We start from the raw sequence: 22,244 nt of genomic DNA, 5'->3' as shown, positions 1-22,244 counted from the left end.
TTCGCTGAGTTTCAAATCATTGTCATCATCACATTCTCAGCCAATATGCACACTATACCCTGCATGTACTGGGCCCGCTCCAGTTCCTGGAGCAAGAGAGAAATTTGTATTTTAAGAGAGACAATTTGTGTCTTATGTCTTGAAGAGCAGTGCACCGCTAGCAATGTTAAATAAATAACCCATCTATCAGTCTATCCCCTCTCTGCATATTGCATTGAATCCTCCAACTGGGTTGTCCTTGGGTTACCATGTACATGACTCAGGTCTAAAGATTTTTCAGCAACATCGCTTTCTTATATCTTATTTTCCCCTCTGCTCGTCGCCTTGCCTGCTGTTCTGTAATATTTTCAGCAGAGGATCGATTCCTCAGATTCACATCCTGCTGCACTGCCAAAAACAAAAGTCTGTCAACACTCGCCTACTACACCGACAAGTCAGGCTAATATTATTATCTCTCTCCCTCTCACACCCATACACAAACTGAGAGAGTGGTCCACGGTAGGGAAATACTGTAACGTTTATAATATGAGGACATTCCCAAGTAGCAGACGGAGAGAGAGATGTGCCTTATGCTTGGTGTATCCCTCATAAATCACATCTGCACGTGTGACATACATTTGAGTCTGACAAATTAAACCGAACGGATGAGGCAGCACGGTAAGAGCAAATGTGAATAAAGTAGACAGGAAAAGACCAATGATTTCTGACCTTTGTTTCCAGATTTGGAGAATGTCAAAGTGGCTTAACTCAGTGTTGAGAATGGACTGTGAGTCACACACACTTGCATGTACAGACATTCCCTCAAAGAGGTGTTTGCTCAGGCTCACAGATACACACACACAAAGGAGCATTCTGATACGTTCGAATTCTCGGGTCCAGAGCTTATGAAGTTCTGGTCATAGTAAATTCTTCCTAATGTCTTCCAGGGCAACACCTTCAAGCACATAGAAGATGTCGTGGCCACTCTTCTGAGACCCATCAACAGCACTGTGATCATCATGGGCCGAGAACATCCTCTCATTGTGAGTTTCTCAGCATCATTCTGTCTTTTCCTGTGCTGTTCATCCTGGGATCTGGTGAGCTGGTGAGATCTCCCCCTCCACTGACGCAACCAGCCTATCGAATGGGGCCGGGTTAAGAAAGGGGTGGAGTCAGACCAGAACAAGGCGGAGTCTGGTGTCTTCTGCTTTGTACACTTAGCAAGGACAAGTGATAGGGGTGGGATCCGGTGCACTCAGTGTGAGGTAAAAGGTGGATGAAAACTTATCTGCAACTGCAGAAAATATTTAAGTATGTTTAGAATATGATGAGCAGAGTCTAACTCAATAAACCGTTTGTCTCCTACAGCCTAGAGCACAAGCATAATATCTGACTCTGTGTTTGTGTGGGTGTATTTTTTTCCTATACATTTCGTACCCCTTGTTCAGAAAACTTTATTATGGGGGACCACTGCCTCCTCTCGACAAATTTAATCATGGGGGGGGGTTTGATGCCCTGTTTTGCTTAAGTGGGCCGGGCTCCCCCTATAGGTCAAGTCCTAGAATCCCCCCCCCCCCCCCAGTCAGCATCCATGCCAGTGTATACACCTGAATGCTTGCACCTGTGCACATGCGTCTCGTCTCTGTGCCTGTATGCCTGTGCATGAATGCGTGCGTGCGTCTGGAATTAGAGGGAGGAAATGAGAAATGGAAATGAGAGCGATGGGCCTCCGAGGGACGCCCGCCCCGCACACCGGCGTCTGTCAAAGTTTTCAATTTCGAGCCGGATCTAGTGCAAGTGCCGCAAGAAGTGGTTTGCACTGAGGGGCCGTGTTTCCTCGCCCACGTTGCAGGTTCCCCCTCCCTCACACACACACACAACTGGAGAACCAATAAAATGCGAAAAAAGGCGAATAAATACATGACGGCTAATTGAAAATACACTTTATTTGCTTTCATAGATTTAGTGCTAACAAAGAACGGAGCAAGAACTGAGAGCAGATGAGGGATTGCAGGATGCAATCGTACTGGAGACAATTTAAAAAACTGGTTATGCAAATGCTTTATAAATATGGGATGGTTATATTGTTCTGCCTCTATATGTGTTTTAAGTGCTTGTATTATAATTGCTAGATATGTGTAGCCCTGTGGGACACAGCTAATACAACACCATACAAAATTTTAGATGGTCACGTATTTCTGAGTGGGACAGCTATTCACTTTCTTAACAACAAATGGGGGCCAGACCCCTTGTCCCTTCCTAAATCTACACCTATGCAAGTGAATTTCATTAGTTAGGGTGAGGAGTGAGTGAGGAGATCTAAGGAATGAAACGGAGTAAACGATAGATGTAGAGAGTGGGGGAGAGAAGGGAAAATGACAGAAAAGATAAGAGAATGATAGAGTTTGGGCACCTGACTGGAGGTACAGATTAGTAAGGGGTCAAATGTCTTTGACTGGAGGAGAGCAGTATAGGTATCATACCAATAAGAAAGCATATACTCACGTTTGACCTGCAGAAAAATAAGTGACCGTCTACATGGAAGCCGTGATTTCCTCGTAACTGGGGGCATAGAACCTGCCACCTTAACATGGGAGAGTGTAGGTCTTGTTTTGTTGCAGTTACTGGTGAGACTAAGTAAAAAAGACAGGCTGCATCTCTGTAATAAGGAGGCACCAATCAGGCGGACAGCCATCCCTCACCGGACCTCCGGACCTTCATGTTACTTTGGCCAGCAGCCTGCAAAGCAGCAACTACCTCTGCACCACCTTTATGGTCGGTAATCTGCAGAGCAGAGCTGTGTGTGTAATACCCCCTGTACCACCTTTATAATTGGCAGTCTGCATAGCAGCGGTTGTGTATGTGAGACCCTCTACACAACCTTTATAATAGGCAGTCTGCAGAGCAGCAGCTGCATCTAATACACTCTGCACCACATACAGTATATAATCGGCAGTCTGCAGAGCAGTAGCTGTGTGTGAAGCCCTCTGCACCAAGTTTATAATTGGCAGTCTATAGAGCAGCAGCTGCTGTGTGTGTGAGACCCTCTGCACCACCTTTATGATAGGCAGTCTGCAAGAAAGCAGCTGTGTGCAATGCCCTCTGCACCACCTTTATGATCGGCAGTCTGCAAAGCATCTGCTGTGTGTGTGAGTCCCTCTGCACCACCTTTATTATCGGCAGTCTGCAGAGCAGCGGCTGTGTGTGTAAGCCTCTCTGCACCACCTTTATAACTGCCAGGCTATAGAGCATCTGCTGCATGTGTGACACCCTCTGTACCACCTTTGTGATCAGCAGTCGGCAGAGAAAGTAAACTCCGGTGCACACCTGACAACTGCAGCATGATTAGGATGCAGCACACAGACCTCCGCCTCCTCTCTATGTGACACCGTAATAGTTATTCAATGCAATCTCTTCAATACTCCATATATCACAAATGTCCATCACTCTCCTAGCAATGGAGGCTTGTGCCGTTCAAGGAAAGGAGATGGATTGTTCATTTCTCTGTGTGACCAGAAGGTTTAGTCTTGTCATGATTACGACTGACCAGAGACAGTCCCTCTTGTATCATGTAGCAGTATGGTGGGTGTGTGGAAGACAGCCGGGGACACCTGCAGGTCCTAGAGCACATTATCCTTGGACTCTTTCTGGAAAGCATGACGTGGGGCAAACCAATTGAACAGGAGATGTGCCGGAGGGGAATTCGGCAGAGAATCATCGGCAAAAGACTGCATTTCCATGACAGATATTGAAAGCCTCCCCCACAGCCACTGAAAGAACAGGCCAGTCAGGGTTTAGAGCCACCAAAAGCACTTCCTGCGCAGCTTCTTTACTTTGTTCTTGTAGCTGGTTATTGGAGGAACAGGAGGTTCTAGACTTGGAACGTCATACTCCCTCTCAAGGGATTCCAGAACGCCTTTGAAACGGTCTTCCTGCAGGCGAAATTCATGTTCCACGCTGTGGAAGAGCAGAGATGTGACATCATTCATTCATTCACGCATACGTTCGGCGTGTGATGTGTGTCAGCCTGTGTGGAAGTTTGTATGGATGCCTGTGTTGGTAACTCAGGCATCTGCAGGTTCACGAGGCTGTGTATATGTGCCGTGTGTTTGTCTGTGTCTGTACGGAACTGTGCCCGAATAGGAATGAAGTAGAAGAAGCTAAACGAATCATGTGTAGAGAATATTTTGTGGCGGAAATTGAGAAAACTGGGAGTTCAGTGTCCAGTGAAGTAGAAGTGCCTGCCGGATTATGGGTTTGAGACCCCGTCAGCATCCGAAAGAGACTTAATGACATCTTGAACTTGTCATCCAGACGACAGAATGCGAGAGAGACGGGATGAGTACACAGAATGAGATTAACAGAACATGAGGTGGGGAAATCAATGAAATGGGGAAAATTGCGGTTATGTAGATGAGAAGGAGCAACAATAGCGCCAGATGAATAAATCATCCACCAACAGAGAGCAAATCCCTTATTAATGCACAGAGACCCAGACAGCGTGAGAAAGAGGGCACATGCCAACCCTAAGCCTACAGGGAGGGGGACTATTAGTATTCTTTGGTATGAATGTGCGTTTGTCATCTCTGTCATCGTGGTACAGCCTCATTACTTACTATAGGGTCAGTCCTGCTAATGGTTGTGACTGGAGCTTGTACCTGATTAGCTCCAGCAGGTCCTAAAACTAATTGGGGACGATTCAGCCGTGAGAAGCGTGTTTAGGAGCGTCTGCTGTGTGTGCCTGGTCTGGTTTTTGTATGCAGCGAACCCTGCAGGCCACAAAGGGTGTTTGTGCATGCGTGTGTGTGTGTGTGTCTGTGTGTGTGTGTGCGTGCATGTGTGTGTGTGTGCGTGTGTGTGTGTGTGTGCGTGCGTGTGTGTGTGTGTGTGTCCTAGCAGTAGATAGGCTTTTCAAGGTCTCCAGACTGGCTCAGCACATCGTCTCCTTCTGTCGATGTTCCACTTCATCTCCTCCGTGCACATTAATTCAAATTGACCAGACGAAATATCTCCGGACCGCCAGCATCAAACTCTCATTTTCTGCTGGAAAATAATTAAAGAACAGCCCCTTTGACAATTCAGCCTTCCCACACACATGCTAATATGGTGTATAATCTTTGCCTTTTGCTTTTGTTCCGTCTCAAGGTGCTTAATACAAAAAAATCTCCTTTTTATCTTGGTAAATTAGTAAGCAAAATATTGTCTCTTTTAATATCAAGAAATATGTTTGACAAATATATGTGCATATAAGTTTATATGCGACGGCGTGTCTGTGCTTGCAGGTGTGTGTGTGTGTGTGTGTGTGTGTGAGTATCATGCGGTAAACTGACATCCTGAATGAGTACATTTGAAATAATCTTTCTGGGAGCCAAATTGCTGAAAGCAGATGGAGAAGTATATAGAAAGTGACAGAGGAGAGAGGAAATGTGTAAAAGTCGGGAAAGACAAGAAGGAATGCAGAGAAGCAGAACGCGGGACAGGAAAGGAGAGGTAGCTTTGAGAAAGAAATTTCCACACAGTAATCTGTGTTGTGAAAGGGAAGGAATGCAGTGAATTATGATGCAAAGCAGACGTCTGCAGTCTGGATAACCATCAGGCAGAGAGCACAGGTAGTGGAGGTGGGGCATCACTGACATGCATGTTTGCAGATACCTGTAAATGATGCAGGCCATGGTCTGGCACGTGGAGCAGTTGTTCAGGTCTTGTCCAGTCCTGTAGGAACACCGACTGTCGCAAAAACAAGGTGACAGAAGCAGACTGAGGTGCCAGTAGTGAGGGGAGACATTTTCTTGCACATCTGCGCGCACAGACGCGCATGGAAATCATTGAAACGCAACACCCCCGCGCTCACATTCAAAAACGCAGCAAATAACGACCTTAATTACACAGTTCATGCGGTAATATTTACTGGGTTAGTTACATTACAATTTCTTCCTTTTAGTGAGGGGAACTTCACAGTGAAGGAAAGGATGTAAATAAGGGAGAGAGGAAGAAAACAGGATGGAGATGGAACAGAGGGGGAGTGGGAAGGAGGGAGACGGGGCCGGTGGGATGGGGAAGAGAGGGAGGCAAGGGGGAGAGAATGCTTTTTAGGCTTGCGGCTGAGATAGACGTAGAGAGAAAGCGGAAGAGAGAGTGAAGGAACGGAGAAGGAGTAGAATTCTCACTAAGATCAAGCTAAAAACAAGGACGAGCCGCACCGGGGGTGGGGGCTGCCGTTACCATGGGGACTGTGGAATGGAGGTGCCGTGGAGAGAAGTAGTTGTGGGTTTGTTGTGGGAGGTGTATTCTGGGGAGGGTGAATGCAGGTGTGTCACATGACACCCAGCACAGCCGTTGCTTCCATCTAACAATGCATAGCCTCACACCTACGCTACTGCGGGTTATGGTCAGTCTCCTGACCGTTATCGGACCCGGAAACAATGTGAGATGTCGCAACCCCGGGCACAGCATCCAGTTTAAACCTTCATGAGTAAATGAATGATTTAACTGCTGTTAAAATATACTGATCTTTGACCCTGCCCCTAGGTATTTCACAAAGACTTTCATTTACTTTGTGCATACATTATAATAAAATATATCTTTAAGTAATGTATTGTAGTCTAAATTAAACACTGGAGAATAAAACTAGAGGCTACACATAGGCTGGCTTGTTGTCATATATTTTGGGCAGTTTGAAAACATTGTTAAAATGCAACTAGCATGTCATAAAAAAAGGTTACAGCAAGTTCAAATCTGCTGAGAAAATTATGTTTCAGTCATACTCTCATATTTATTTATTTATTTATTTATTATAGTTGTTTTTTTTATTTTTAAGTATCAGTTACACATTTCATTGATTACAGTGGCCTAAATTTGTGGGTTTCCCAAATGGCTGTTATGTAGGAAACACGCCATAGAGACAGTATGGGTTGGTTAAAAATATGAGAAAATATGAGTTCAGAACTATCCTTGTTTGTACACTGAAGTCCATCTGGTATGATTTGCGCTTTTTCCAAATTCATTCAATGCAATAAACCTTAATGTTTCACTGAGTAACTGATTTTCCAGATGTGGTCCAGTGAGTGACTAAGTGTCTGGTGGCATCCATATATAGTGAGAGTTAGACAAAAGATGAAGTGATGGAGTGTTTAGGAATGAGCACATGTATTCCCGCCTCTGTCGCTGTGTCTTTCGAGGAGTTACAGCTGTGCCCACTGAACGGTAAAACAACAAAAGAAAATGAACTGTGTAGTGAAATCAAAGCACCCTGAAAGAGGGTGATATACACCAAAGCTTTGATTGACGACACAACTATGTTTGTAGTTACGAAGACCATTTATATTGTTGGATGACCATGGTGCATTGACATTGCTGTTGCGACTTTTTTCAGACAGCTAGATGACATACCATAAACAATATGTGGGCCCACGCACACTTTGCTTGGCCATCTTTGCCACCTACCCTTCACTTAGAGCCTTGTTTTTCTCAAGGTCCTGAATGACGTTGAGCAGGACCTTTATCTTCTCCTGGTTGTAGAGTAGATTCTCTTCCACGCTTTGCAGCCGACTGTGGAGCCCCCCGGAAATGCCGTTGCATTGTGGGATTGTCGGTGTTGACAGAGGAACGTGATGGTTGTGGGTATCTGGGAACAGCAGAGCTGGGTCCACTTGGTGGCTTGAAGCAATCGAAGGTTCTGCTGGAGCTTCTGAGTCAGGGGTTTTGTTTGGGGTGAATGGGGTTGTGGGTGTGGGGAGTGTGTATGTAGAAGGAAGAGGTGTACTAGGTTGCAAGTCAGTGGGATTCTGGGGGGCAGGGATGGCTTGCTTAAAGAGTGTGTGAGTGGGCGGAGCCTGTGTGGTAGATTGGGTTGTTGGTCTTTGTGATGGTGGGGTGGAACTAGATGGTTTTGGATATGTGTGTGTCGGGGAAGGTGGACTAGATGATTTGGGTGTTGGGTGTGTCAGGGGGACTCCCCCACTTGATTTCAGCAGGGCAGTCCTCCTACGGCAGGTTGGAGACATGCAGGTCGAGGCGGGGGTCTGCCGTCGGCCACACTTAGCGCACAGCCGGGGAGCGAGGGGGCAGGGCCGAGGACTGGCCTGCCAATCTTTTGTGCCCCGCCCCCTGTCCTGTTGTACGGGTGTACTAGGCACTGGCTCCACCCCTTCATCGGCATCAGAGATCACTCCACCGACTGCTTCTGATGCAACAATGCTACCGTTAGTGTACCGGGAGCTTCTATTGCATTTCAGCTGGCAGCTCGATGGTCCTCCTGATTGTGCAGCATTCACCTTGATCATCCGATGGCAGTAGACTCCACCTCCTCCATCTGCATTTACTGCACCTTGCGTGATGCTATTAGCTGTATTCTGTGAGGATTCCCTAGTGGCATCAACTTCTGACTCATGGGAAATCCTCAATAGTGAGGTCACCATAGCTTCTGTGACATCACCTCCACCTTGTTGGCTGGTGGTGTTCTCAGATTGGCCAAGGTGTTTCCTTTTCTTTAGGGAGGTCAGCGCTTGGAGTCCAGGGGATGTCTGCACCCCCACACTGCAAAGGGGGCCCCATTTCTGTGGCAACATCCCACCAACTTTTTCACTGCCCCCCATCTTCCAGCCCCGCCCCTCCGCCAGTGGTACACCTAACTCTGTCACTGGATTGGTGATGTCAGCTGCTCGTCTCCCCATGACCAGACACACTGACTCAGCCCCCTGAGGAGCTCATATGAGAGAGGACGCTCTTGGCCATTTTGCACCTAGGCTCGTTAAGAGGTGAAATAAGATGAAGATTAGGGCTTGTGAATTAACGTTGAGAAAAAGTGGGCAGAACTTGTCTTGCAGTGATAATTTATGTGTCACTGTATTAAAGTGTGTGCTTGATTGAGCACCTGCCTGGTGATTGGATATTGGCTATTGGATGTGCCTGCCTAGTGACTGGATATTGGCTACTGGAGTTACCTGCCAGGTGATTGGATATTGGCTACTGGAGTTACCTGCCTGGTGATTGGATATTGGCTACTGGAGTTACCTGCCTGGTGGCTGGATATTATCTATTGGACATTGGAAAGAGGAAAAGGTGTCCAGGAAATGGTTGACCATCTGGGCAGCATCCTACAAAGACACAGACTGGTAGTTATAGTTTATAACATAAATATGGAAAAAGCCTTTTATTCATACCTTTTTTATTAAAAACCTCTTCAGCTCCTGGCCTTGAGTCACATTTTTTCATAGCTATATAGAAGTTTTATGCTGCACAGACACAGCCTGAGGATCAGCAGTAGGTTTTAACATTGCATGTCTGGACGGGATGATCGCAAGGCTTTCTTTTCAGTATTAAAAATGACAATTTACATTGGACGACTACAGCAAAAATTACCAGGCAGAAACTCATTATCACTGCTCCTGGTTGTATCAGTTTGGACACCCCTAACTCATCCTGGGCAGCTTCAAAGGCCATCAGTTTCATATTTGCACATTCTGCATCTTTTTTCCTGCCACACGATGTAATTTATCATTACAGACAGCTTGACGGCTGCAGTAATTTCACTGCTTCTTGTTTACATTCCATTTTGACAATTTGTGATTGATTAGTGATTGGTGTGTTTTCCCCTTAAGTTACACCTTGGTAATCTTAAAAATTAAATTAAACCATTTTGCTTGTATTTTGTGAAGAGAAATTCCTGCAATATACGGAAGGGCCATAGTCCAGAAAATAGCCTCTTGTAAGGACGAGATTTCAGACAGGAAATATCAGAAATATGTAATTGCATAAGAAATAGTCCAGATGCTGGGCATCGGATAAATATTATTTGGATCCAGGGGAGGCTGGGAATTGCCCTGGGGAAAGTCACTGATCAGGTGAAACAACAGAATGACCAGAATCAGCAGAAACTGAGGTGCAGACAGTCGATCCGTTTACAACAAAGCAGAGACACACTATTTGTGCAGGCGAGGTTAGTAAGGGTACAGTAAAGCATAGAGCAAGTATATCTTTTAAACGCAGTACTTCAGTATCAGTTCTGTGCAAAACATGGTAAGGGTACAAGAGATGTCTCCATTTAATAAGTATCATAATTTACAAATCTATAGGTGGGGGCCATTCGTATGATTTATACCTAACTGTCCCTCAGAGTCAACCTTCCAGTGGACGGGAGAATCTTAGTTTTTTTCCTGTGGTATGTATTGGTGCCTGTCTGGTGCTAAGCTTTAGTGTTAATTCAGTCCACATCATGGGGGGGGGGGCTTGTGTTGGTAATAATTTATGCAGGTGTGCTAATGGCTTCATTAGTTAGTGACAGCAAAAATGAATAAGTGGAGCAGGAGGCCGTGGAGCTGCGGGGGTGTAGTGGAGGATCTGTGCGTGTGCGTGTGCGTGCGTGTGTGCGCGTGTGTGTGTCTGTATGCGTGCTCCAGGTATTCATTACATTGTGGGGGACAAATATCTCCACAATGTGATGAAAATCAGCTATTCTGACGCTGTGGGGACAATTTGTTTGGCCCCCACATGGGGAAATTCAATTTTATAAGTATCTGTGACTGCAATCAAAAAACTAAAAGCGCCAAAAGTCTTGTATTTTGTTTGCTTACTTATGATTAAGGTTAGGGCTGGGTAGGGGTTATGGTGGTCATTTTTGGGATCCGGGGGGAGGCAGGTGAGAATGGCAGGGCCTGCATGCTTGTGTGTACATATGTGTGTTTCTGAGAGGTGAATGGAGGGGCTATATGTTTGTATCACCTGCCTCTGTCCCTCAGTTTAATTTGCAGAAGAGAGTGGCGTCAGCATTGTGTGTGGATGTTTAAACCCCCATTTAACATTAATACCCTTGACGACAGACCTTTTGATCATTCTGGCGAAGCGGGCAGCTTGTGTTAAAGTCTCCGTGTCTACATGTGGTCACCTGACCGCAGGAGTGTATGTGTGCGAGGGGGTTGGGGGGGAGGGGGGGCGGGTTGAGGGGACTGCAGGCGCATGGGTCACAGCTGTACACCGTGCCGAGCATCACGACTGACGCTGTCATTTATATAACAACCTCAGTCCACTTTGCTCCACGCCATTAATCCAGATCCTGCCAAATGCAGGCCACTGCAATCCCTCTGCAGCTCGGTCTTGTCTGTCCCATAATCCTGCTTTGTGTTCTGCTCTGTAGAACAACAGGTGCATTGTAACCCCCCCCCCCAAAAAAAAAGAAATTAATTATATATATATATATATATATATATATATATATATATATATATATATGTATTAAAAAATGTATGAAACAAGAGCAATGCAAAAATAGGAAAGTAAAAAGCAGTTTTTAAAGAAATCAGTTAGTTCACCTGAATTTTACTGTTTTTCGGAACATGGGCAGTTCCCAGATGTCCCGGCAGGGGTCTTGCTCTAACCTCCTTAAAAAAGACATATAACCTGAATTTTGTCACTAAAATATACTCCAGAGCAAATGGGTAAAATTGTCCCTTCCGAGACAGACCTTAATCTAATCAAGAAACTAATTAAATAACAAATAAAATCATTTGCGATTATTTAACCGAACCACCATGTGTAACTGTCCCGACCCTGGCATTTAAGTGCCCAGCTAAAAGGCTTGGAACATAACATGTGTAACTGCCCTTCTCAGTAGAGTAGCATGGGGGAGCAGGGGGGCACCAAGAGGCCAGGACATCAGCGCACATCCCCCCCCCCGTAACAATTAATCACCACTTTTAACTGATTAAACTCCCAGATGTACAACCCCAGCTAAAGGGACAGATTGAGACCTAGGGTGAAATTCAGACAAGACAGGTTTGCTGTTCCACCCCCTGGCAGTAACATCATTTTGATGATATGGAGGCGGGAGAAGGACTTTTCAAGGTGATCTTTGTATTGTAAGGCGGAGCAGCAGTGACAGTACTACACTGCTCTAGCAACAGTGGTGCCCCTTCCAGTTTATAATGGGAAGACACAGGCTTTTTTAAGGATTGTGTCAATACGATGCATATTCCATCCACCTGACACTGAAATCCAGAGCAGCTATCACTGGTAACATATTTACATATTTACAGTTTATCCATCGGGGTATTTTTACAGAAGAAATTCAGGTTATGTGCCTTCCTGAAAGGTATAAAACTGGGCTCTCTTGAGAGACCAAAACCCGGAAACCATTTGGTAACAGGACCATTTTTTCACTGTCAGCTATTAGGAGACCAAAAGAAGGAAGGAAGACAAAAGTACAAAGTGCTGCAAAGATAACTAATAGAAAGTGAAGGCAAAGATAAGCTTTTAGCAGCTGAATCAAAGACTGTAATGTTGGTGCAAAGAGAAACGTAGCAGGTGTAACTTTTCCTTAGTAAATATCCCTTCCATAGTAACTTTCAATTACTGATTCAATGGCAGGAATATACACAAGCAGACTGGGGTTATTTACAAAGTAGCGGCATGTCAGTCACAGTATCACCACTTTATATTTCTCAATAGATTTATAACCCTCTTTTCCAGGTTTATTGATTTAACATTCTCTGTGTTCCCTCTGTTTCCCCCTTGGTCCAGTTTTGCCCAATATAACCAGATCACGATAAAAAAGATATCAGTTCAAATTGTGGTAGTGTTAAATTAATATCAGAACTGATACATTTCTCTGAATGGTTGGTGCTCATGCTGCCTGAGGATTCTGGCTTATGAGATATGTGTTAGCAGAGACATCTATGGCCTGCATTTGAGATTACTCATACAGAATAATGCATTAGCGATGCTTTTTCGTAGTATTTGTGTCTCCTTGAAAAGACTGTAGGGCTTGCACCATTTATTTGATTTATTTGTTTATGGAAAACGAAGTCCTCATTTTTTGTGGAAGCCCAATTTAAACATTCCCCTCAGCCCTTAAAGATCGCCGTTGGTCTCAAAGGACAATGATCTGTATACTGTGAAGTGAGGCGTACTTTTTAACCCTGAGTAGTTTACACCACAGCATAGCTGTTTAACAGAACACATTGTGGTGGGACATGCTGGTGTTTAATGGGGAATACCAGTGTGATGTACATTTGTTTAATGAGAAATACCATTGTGGCATGTTGGTGCTCAAAGAGAAATACTTCTGTGATATGTGGGTGTTTATTGGGAAAATGCCAGTGTGATGTGTAGGTGTTTAATGGGAAACACTACTGTGACGTGCAGATGTTTAATGGGAATCGCCAATGTGATATGCAGGTGTTTACCAAGAAATACCAGCATGTGCAGGTGTGTAAAGGGAAGCACCAGTGTGTTATGCAGGTTTTTCAGGGCAAACACCAGTGAGATGTGTATGTGTCTGATGAGAAACAGCACTGTGACATGCAGGCGTTTCACGGGAAACTTCAGTGTTATAGGCAGGTGTTTAATGGGCAACACCAGCACGATGTACAGGTGTGTAAAGGGAAATATCAAAGTAGGTGTTTAAAGGGGAACCCTAATAAGATGTGCAAGTGTTTAAAGGGAAACACCAGCAAGTTGTGCAGGTGTTTAATGGGAAACACCACTGTGACATACAGGTGTTTAACCAGAAACACCACTGTGATACAGATGTTTAACGGGAAGCTTCGCACACTCTGAACTGAGGCAAAATTTGTATCGCTTTTACTGGAAGTTTGAGGCAATAGTGTCACCCAGAGTCACCATCCTGCCCAGTGTGGTATTGCAGTATTTACATACAAAATAGTGTGACATATAGATGTATAATCAGAAATAATAATGAATGCATACAGATAGGTAGTTCATGTGCCGGTCTCTCACTTTATGTGTGTGTGTGTGTGTGTGTGTGTGGGTGAGCGTGTGTGTCTGTGTGTGTGTGTGTGCATGCTCTTAGCCAGGGCGTATAGTGTGTTAGCACAGGAGAGGACCTTGCCGGGTCAAACACTTTTCCAGGTGTCTGCGTCGGCGTCCAGGACAAAGGGTGCCGGAATAAGTCCCAGCAGCACACAGCACACTTAATGTTGCGCTATCGGGAGGTCCAGTGCTGGAACACTGTTCTTCACAAACGTGTCCCTTACACAATCTAAAACCTAACACCTCCTGGGGTTTTAACATCCCCCCGAAGAGTTCAGACCCTCAGTTTAGCTCTGTGCAGTTTGTTAAAGAAGCATGCAGAGGGCAAAACTGCCACACAGGGTTCTGTGGAACCTGCTGTAGTTAAAAATGTGCGGCTAAAACCCAGCACTGAATAAATATTTCAGAGAGAAATTACTTTTGCACAACAAATGCACAACTGACTGACTGACTCAGAGCACAGCTGTAATGGCTGTAATTCACTAAATACCATGAGCCATATAGACTCATAGAAACAACATCAATCATGCCATCCACATCACCATATGTACGCGCACACACACACACACACACACACATACACACACATAGGTTTGTAATTATATCTTTGTGGGGACTCTCCATTCATTTCTATGGGGAAAACCCTAATCTAATCAATGACAACTCCCAACATGATGACCTTAACCCCTACCCAGCCCTAACCATAACCATTTGCGAGATCTTTGTGGGGACCTGAAAAATGGTCCCCACAATGTAAAAAAAAAATTGACATTGTGGTCCCCACAATGTAATATAAACCTAATCCACACACACACATATATACACATATACACACACACACACATGTTTGTATTCAAATCTTTGTGGGGACTCTCCATTCATTTCTATAGGAAAAACCCTAATTTAATCAATGACAACCTTAACCCATACCCAGCCCTAACCTTAACCATAAGTAACCAAACAAAATACAACATTTTTGGCATTTTTAATTGTTTAATTGCAGTCACAGATGTTTTGTGAATTATTTTATATACTCTATAGCCCCTTTCACATATATCCATACACTCACAAAGACACGCACTATTCAAACTCATACAAGTTACGTTGACACCACCTCCACCATCCAGACTTACACACATACATGGGCATGCAGACATTCGACACACCATAAACTCACACACATCAAATCCTCATGCACAGCTTTAGATTTTAAGAAAAAAAGTCCCTCTCTCCCCCCTCCAAAGGACTGTCTGGAAATGAAGGCCAGCGCTGGGACATGTTTGTCTGGCAGTAGCTGACCATTCAGTCATTACATAGAACATTAATATGACGTCCAGGTTGTTCTTGCAGTGTTGTTGCCGTGACTTACCGCTACTCCATGGTTACGGCCAGGGTTCCAGCCATGTTGATAGCTGTGGAATGCCTCTTGATTCCACAGACTCCAGTTATAATCTCCAAATTTGCCCAGCTTTGGACTGCCCCACTGCTTGGTCCCGGCTCTTGGAGGACACCCTGGTCGAATCGTCCATCCACTGAGGCCAGTGAGCGTGCTGTCCTTCTGTCCTAGTGCTCACCTGGACCTTCTGGCTTTCTGTCGCACGGACACACTCACACACACACGGCCAGCCGGCACCCTCAATGGAACAAGTGTAGCTCAGGAGTGACTTCTGAGGTTTCGTCTCGCTCTTGTTTCAGTTGGCTGCCCTGAGCTCAGGAGTCCTGCCTCGACGGCTGGCTTCTGCCTCACTCTGACTCTCCTCTTGCTCTCTCCCCTTCTCTCCCTCTCTCTCTCTCTCTCTCTCTCTCTCTCTCTCTCCCTCTCTCCCTCTCTCTCTCTCACACACATTTGTATACACAGCTCCACTGATGATTTGCGAAATCTTCCTGAAATCAGCTGGAGGGAGAACGAGGGAGCAGGAGGAGTGTATTTGTGTGTGTGTATGTGTGTGTGTGTGTGTGTGTGTGTGAGAGAGAGAGAGAGAGAGAGAGAGAGAGAGAGAGAGGTAATTTCAACTCCTAGTGAAGGGACCGTGTGAAAAATACCCACAGATGTTTTAAAGAGAAGTGACAGACCCTCCAGCAGAGATTCTTAATCAGAGAGTTCAGACATGGGAGTTGTCTGTATTCACACAGTACAGAATAAAACAGCTCAGACTGAGACGGACATGAGACTAAGACTGATAGGGTGGGGGACTGACAGGGGATTGGTGACTGTCGGGGATGAAAGGCTGATAGGACAGGGGACTGACAGGGACTAGAGGAGAGCTGAACAGCTCTGTGCATGACAGAGAGTATGCTTGTCTATGCGTGGTGTACATTACATATTTCTATGTATGTGTGTATGTATATATGTATGTATGTGCATGCGGCATATATAAATGTGTGTTTTTACACAGTGCATTTGACAGTGTATATATCTGTGTGACATACAGTATTTATGTGCTTGTGTGCTTTTTTGATGCTCAACATGCACATTGTACTGGGTGTCCCTTTAAGGGTTACTGTGCACATATGTTTACTGAACTGGTCTGAACTGGTCCACAGATTCCCTTGAAGGTTATAAGAACCACGGGCATATCCATATGTAAACATTTTAAGACACACGAACACATCAAGCGCAGATATGCATACAAACACTCAGTCACGCATATAGGTGTCCATGCATATATAAGCACTCACACAGATGTGCATCCTTGAAGATGCACACAAAGACACAGCTGCCAGCAGACAGACACACACAAACACACACCGTCACACATTTGTAAACAAATCGCTCGCTCACGCACCCAGTCAGCAGGCTGACTTGCAGTATTAATAGGTGGCAGATTGTATAAAGAGATGTCCAAATAAGGTCTTGGGGAGGGAGGGATTCACAAATCGCTTTTTAATTTGAGTCTGACGCTGGTGTAATGAGATCTCTCTGTGAGTACCTTTCCAGTCATATGAAGGTGCAGGGAGACGAAGGCTGATTAGCGCTCATGAACACTGAGTTTTTTTTATCATCAAATAGACCTTTGTGTATATGCTAGACACACTGAAAAACACATTAGATTAATATCACAATAGGAATAACTAGTAATTTTATTAATCTAGATGTATCAGTGATTTAGCTGCTGTCTTGTGTGTTTTCCCATGTCAGTACAGAGAATGGGCTTCCATCGAGACAATGAGTCAATGCAGACCTATTTCACTGCAGGTCTAAAATAAAAAGAACTGTTAGGACTACTGGGTTATTCCAAAGAGAGCAGTAGGATGTACATGTTGAGCACACAGTGTACCTAGTACACCAAGCAGAGATTCTGAGCAGAACTCCAACATAGTAAATCTGAGTTTGGTACAGCGGAGTTTCCATGTCTATTTATGATTTATTCATGTTTATCCTGCCAAAAAATTATAATGAACAATGATAAAACATATTAGAGTAATTAGAGTCTGTATAACTATAATGCCGGTGGCACAAGGGAGGTAGGAACCAGCAGACCCATCCTTGCATAATTCCTGGGCCTGGAACAGAATTACATCAACCAGACCCCTATGACCCACCCCCCCACCTGGGCCCTCTCCTGGCTAGTAACCAGTGACCATGAAAAGCAGGGATTTAGTACTGGTTGACTATACATTGATACGCTATATGGAAAAAAGTATTGGGACGCACCTCTTAATCACTAAATTCAGGAGTTTCATTCAGACCCATGGCCACAAATGTATAAAATCAAGCACCTAGCCATTTGTGAAAGGATGGGTTGTTCTGAAGAGGTCAGTGAATTCAAGCGTGGTGTTGTCATAGGATCCCACCATTGCACTGCAAGTCAGTTTGTGAAATTTCTTCCCTACTAGATATTCCACGGTCAATTGTAAGTGGTATTATTGCAAAGTGGAAGCGTTTAGGAACAACAGGAACTCATCCACAAAGAGGCAGGCTACTTAAAGTAACAGAGCGGGGTCACCAAGTTCTGAGGCACATACAATTCACCAGTGCTCTGTTGACTCAATAACTTCAAAGTTTCAAACTTTTTCCTCTGGTATTAACCAGAGCACAGTTCCAGAGAAGGGAACTCTGAATGCTTCAGCATACCCAGGCATTTTGGATAATCCTATGCTTCCTACTTTGATGATTGTGAGCCAGGCCTTCACATTCAATATCAGTGCCTGACCTCATAAATGCTCTTCTGGATGAATGTGCAAAAAATTCCCACAGTCAAACTCCAAAATCTTGCGGAGAGCCTTCCCAGAAGAGTGGCAGCTGTTATAGCTGCAAAAGGGGAACCAACTCCATATTGATGCCTATGGATTTAGAACAGGATGTCATGAAAGTTCCTGTAGGTAGAAAGGCTAGTTGCCCCAATACTTTTGTCCATGTAGTGTAGGACCTGGAGTGGGATTAGGGACCAAGATGGATATGCAGCCACGTACTGTTAGTGCGTGATGACATCACAAAGGGCCTCATAATAAGCTGTTTGGTTGATAGGGCGGTTGCATGCCTTTGGTTTTGGCTCTAGGGTGTTTCTGCAAGGTTTGGGTACTCAAGATGCTGCTGTGGTTTAGAGTGGGCGTGGCTTGGTCGGGCTGCAGCACTGTGCCTGGAGAGGCGGGTCATGAAGTATCTGCAGGATCGAAGCATTGAGTTTTTGGGTGAGAATGGTGGAGGGGTAGAGATCAGTGGCCTGACATCTGCTCTGTCCTGATTTCCCGGTAATCCCCAGAGATAGCCTGCCATTAGAGAGGGCCTGAATGGCACAGGGGGCCTGGCCCGGGGTGAGCGATTGAGGACAATGTTAATTCCACCCAGGAAACCAATTACTGGAAAGTAGAGCGATGAATGATGACCCTGAAACACACAAATCTACTCTAATCCCCGAGGGTGTCAGATTGCTGTCATAGGGGGTCTGTTTTTCGGGGTATGTACTGGGCATGTGTGTCAGGTCGTACACTGGGGAGGTCTACCGGAGATGGAATGTGCTTTGGGTCTGTGTCAGTGACCTGTATTGAGTTGTCTGCTGGCCAATCAGACTCTCAGCGAACACGCTTCGCGTGCCAAAGACAGAATGCAAGCCGCACCATCTCCTCAATGTTTGGGGATGGGCTGCACCCCAAATAACCCAGAGTTGGATCCATTGCTGTGTGTGACAACAGGCTACTGTCTGACTCGTCCCAAAGAAACATATCCTGTTAATGAAACACTTTTCGGTCAGCAGTCACTTGCAGATCAAGGTCGCCCTTCTCATCCTCTAATCTCCCATCATTCCCTGGTGTAGCCACATGCTGGCATGCAGAGATGGCAGACTCTGTGGGCCGTGACAGTGATCCATTTTTTGTTATGGATGCTTTGGTCTAATATATGGACGGATACACAGGATCCCTTCCTATACTTCTCTGTCAAATTAGCTGTAAAATCCAACACAGTGTCATCAAGATACAATATAAATATATTTAAGACACAGCTGGAAAGAAAATGAAAATTGTAATGAAGAATTAAAGGTTGTTGTCAGCCACTAGACCGGGAGCGATAGAACGAGCACCCATCTGCATGTGAGAGATGTAGTTTATTTTGCTGTATAAAATAGAGAAAGCAACATTGTTATTTGTTACTAAAATGACTTTAATAAAAGACAACTGCTGAAAAAAAAGCCTTGCTGTTTTCAAGATGCAGTACATGGTTAATAATTTATTTTTGTGCATTGCAAACTCTACTGGTATCAGTTACAACTTGGATTGAACAATTACAGTTGGGATTAAAATACTTTTATTACCTGACTGGCTCGGGCAGCCCCTTAATTAATTGTCACAGTTGGGCACGTCGTTTGAGCTGATCCTCGGGTTCTCTGAAGGCCTTTCCCGCTACTCATACAATCTCTGGATTATGTGTCTGTGTCTTAAACAGCACACCACCTGCCGAACCTTTCAGAGCATAAATTTGCATCTGTTAATCAATGCAAAGTCCCTGAAAAATCCATATTTGAAATATTTCTCAAGGTAAAAAAGTAGGTTATTCCGAGGACCTTTTTTATGGGGCCAGAGAGCCTGTGGTCGCACTGCATCATGCCGAATTAAGCGTTTGGGTTTGCGGCTCCGGGATGCAGCCTCATTAGCATTAAGCTGCTGAGTATCGGCGTGACGTGGCCTGGACTGGGGCGCCGAGAGCAGCTAACAGCATCAAGGGACCCGTGGGCAGGGATGCTAAAATTCCGTAGTGACTGCATCCACTTCTCCGTGCTTTTTCAGTGGAAGTCATTTAATGCAGCCTCTTGTATGAGGTGCATTTCCTCAGCTGAGCAATCAATTCACCCCCCCCCCCTTTCTCTCTCTCTCTCTCACTGTAAAATGAAGTGCCTTAAACCACGTAGGGCTTCCTCTTGACCTGCTATGGACTTTCTCCCTATTTACTACACTCCTATACCTTTCCTCTCCACCTCCTGCATCTCCATACTCTCCCTCCTCTCCTCTTCCTTCACACTCTTCCTCATATTTAGACGCTCGAGTCCGGAGCCCTAACTGTCATTATGACATCGGAGCTCGGATCGTCACAGGTCCTGCCAGAGGTCGTGCCACGGGGTAAATATAGAGCTGTGAGGAGGTGCCCCCCCCCCTGCACTTCCTCATTCTCTCTCTCTTTGTTTCTCTCTTTCTCCTTTTCAGTCTCGGGTGGTAGCCTGCATGACAGCGATCCTCAGTCAGATGGATGACCGCCACTATGCACGCTACATTGAGACATTCTCAGGCAGCTCGGAGCTGGTGGTGAGACACGGACGTGTGCTCGGAATGCACACGCAGGCCCACGCACTTCGACTCGGACACGCACACACGGCCAGGACAAATAGCCATGAAGATAAATATACCGAGCTACTGCGGGGAATGCAGCTGGCAGGCAAGCAGGATGACAGCAATGTCTATCATTTCAGGACTTCCTTATGGAGACCTTCCTGCTGTTTAAGGATCTCATTGGAAAGCATGTCTATCCCTCTGATTGGATGGCTATGATAATGGTGCAGAACAGGTGAGGATGAATTCCCTGTGTGAACCCCTATCTATTTTAAAATTGGTACCAGGTCTTCATGATTGGGAATGCAAGGTCATTAGCCAAGGGTAGCCTTGGAGTGAGAATCCACGTGCAGACACAGTCAGCTGACTCAGAACAAGGCCAGAATTCCTCTCGTCCCTCATCACCAGGCAGGGTGACCTGGGTAGCGGGGGATATGATCGCTTCTTTAAAAAAGGCAAGGTGTTGAAACAGGCCAGAATGTCGTCAGATCAAGTGTCATGACACATTGGTCCACCAGGGGGCGCCGTGGCATCTCCGGTACCGAAGATGGAACGATGGTTTTAAAACTAACAGGCTGGCCAACAGGACCTTGCGTCACTCCTGCTCTGCTGATAACAGAAGTGCCGGTAGCCAGTTTGTCAGACAAGATCTTATCATCTGGGTGAAGAAGAGCCATGGGCATGTGGTATTAAGTAGGGCTCAGGTTCTCTCAACATTAGCTCTGCACCACAGAACACATGATGTCAGCATGGTCTTACTCGCTGTTGTCAATGTTGCAGTCGTCTCAGACTTATGCAAAGTGAAAAAGTGACAATTAAATCGAAAAAAAAAAAAAAACCCACATTTTTTTCAGATGCAACTGTGCTCTCGTTTCAAACAGCTCAAGGCAGTGTCTTGAACAACTCTCTCCCCAGGATGCTCTCTAGAGGTTACCTAGCAGAATTTTAATGGTTTGCGCCTGAGAGTGGACAGGCTAATAAGTCCATGCTGGTTGCAGCTACCCGGAGCCGGCAGATGGGTTTGGCCCTGTTGGCCAGTTGTGACATCTGTGAACATGGTTCCTGTCAGGTACCAGGCGATGGATGAGGGGAGGACAGAGGTGGTGTGAGGTTAAAGGATGGAACAATATTAGGGGAAAAAGGCCTGAAGTGTGGGACTGCAAAGACAAGTGAAGAGGATAATCAGGATCAAGAGGAGTAGTGTGGGCAACACAGTAGCCTACCTCCCCCCCCCCCAAATGGCTGCATATGTGCCCCTCCCCCCCAAGAATAACCCAAAAATGCTTAAAAAAAAAAAAAAAAAGATTAGCCAACTAGCCAAGGGCATACTAATGGGTGGATCGTGTGGATCAAATGTCCACCCAAGATATTCTCCTCCTCGGAGTCAAAACCCCTCCCCCGACCACCACGAAATGCCCCCTGGTGAAAATCTTCACCTTGCCATCAGATTTATTCTGCCGCTGACACTGCAGAGGGATGAGTACGCAGTGCCTGGGAATGAAAAGAATAATAATAATAACAAGACGAATTTTAAGAAGATAAAGGATCCAGTTTGGGACAGCAGAAATTTGACACTATGAGAAATATTGCAAAAAATAGACTGGATGAAAAAGGAGCGCTGATTTGTGTTGGCGGGGGCTGCTTTCATGTGCAGGGAAGTCTAGAGGGCAAGGATCAGTCAAACACAACCACCGGTGGCGGGGAGACAAATGGACTCATAAAGAGGCTAGTGAACAAATTAG

At 45.3% G+C, this 22,244-nt stretch overlaps 2 protein-coding genes across 5 annotated transcripts in view; one reads left to right on the top strand and one right to left on the bottom strand.

The window, feature by feature from the left end:
• Positions 1–22,244, top strand: part of LOC111859859 (dedicator of cytokinesis protein 2) — a 70,123-nt gene that overhangs the window by 29,680 nt on the left and 18,199 nt on the right. Inside the window, exons 26-28 of the mRNA XM_072717516.1 lie at positions 927–1,022; positions 20,380–20,478; positions 20,643–20,737. Of these exons, the coding sequence (XP_072573617.1) occupies positions 927–1,022; positions 20,380–20,478; positions 20,643–20,737 (290 nt within the window). The remainder of the gene's footprint in view (positions 1–926; positions 1,023–20,379; positions 20,479–20,642; positions 20,738–22,244) is intronic.
• Positions 1,908–15,697, bottom strand: insyn2b (inhibitory synaptic factor family member 2B). 4 transcript variants are annotated; one of them, XM_023842962.2, is made up of 4 exons: positions 15,113–15,697; positions 7,423–9,089; positions 5,632–5,706; positions 1,908–3,936 (listed from the first exon to the last, which is right to left on the bottom strand). In XM_023842962.2, exons 2-4 carry the CDS (start codon positions 8,649–8,651, stop codon positions 3,774–3,776), a joined length of 1,467 nt encoding a protein of 488 aa, XP_023698730.2. In that variant the 5' UTR covers positions 8,652–9,089; positions 15,113–15,697; the 3' UTR covers positions 1,908–3,773. The 4 variants fall into 4 exon arrangements, with proteins under 4 accessions (XP_023698730.2, XP_023698729.2, XP_023698728.2 ...); XM_023842961.2 differs by having other exon boundaries at positions 7,423–9,074; XM_023842960.2 differs by lacking the exon at positions 15,113–15,697 and having other exon boundaries at positions 7,423–10,878.

Source organism: Paramormyrops kingsleyae, chromosome 10 (assembly GCF_048594095.1).
Source record: "Paramormyrops kingsleyae isolate MSU_618 chromosome 10, PKINGS_0.4, whole genome shotgun sequence".
Classification (NCBI taxonomy): Eukaryota; Metazoa; Chordata; class Actinopteri; order Osteoglossiformes; family Mormyridae; genus Paramormyrops; species Paramormyrops kingsleyae.
Note: the sequence above shows the minus strand (reverse complement) of the source record. Positions and strands in the feature narration are given on the sequence as shown.

Excerpts from the sequence above, each read along its gene's own strand:
- insyn2b (XM_023842962.2), bottom strand. The coding sequence starts at position 8,651 with ATGGGGAGACGAGCAGCTGACATCACCAATCCAGTGACAGAGTTAGGT. Across the intron at positions 5,707-7,422 it reads AACAAGGCTCTAAGTGAAGG|TCGGTGTTCCTACAGGACTG; the intron begins GTAGGTGGCAAA and ends TTTTTGCGACAG. Across the intron at positions 3,937-5,631 it reads ATGGCCTGCATCATTTACAG|CGTGGAACATGAATTTCGCC; the intron begins GTATCTGCAAAC and ends GCTCTTCCACAG.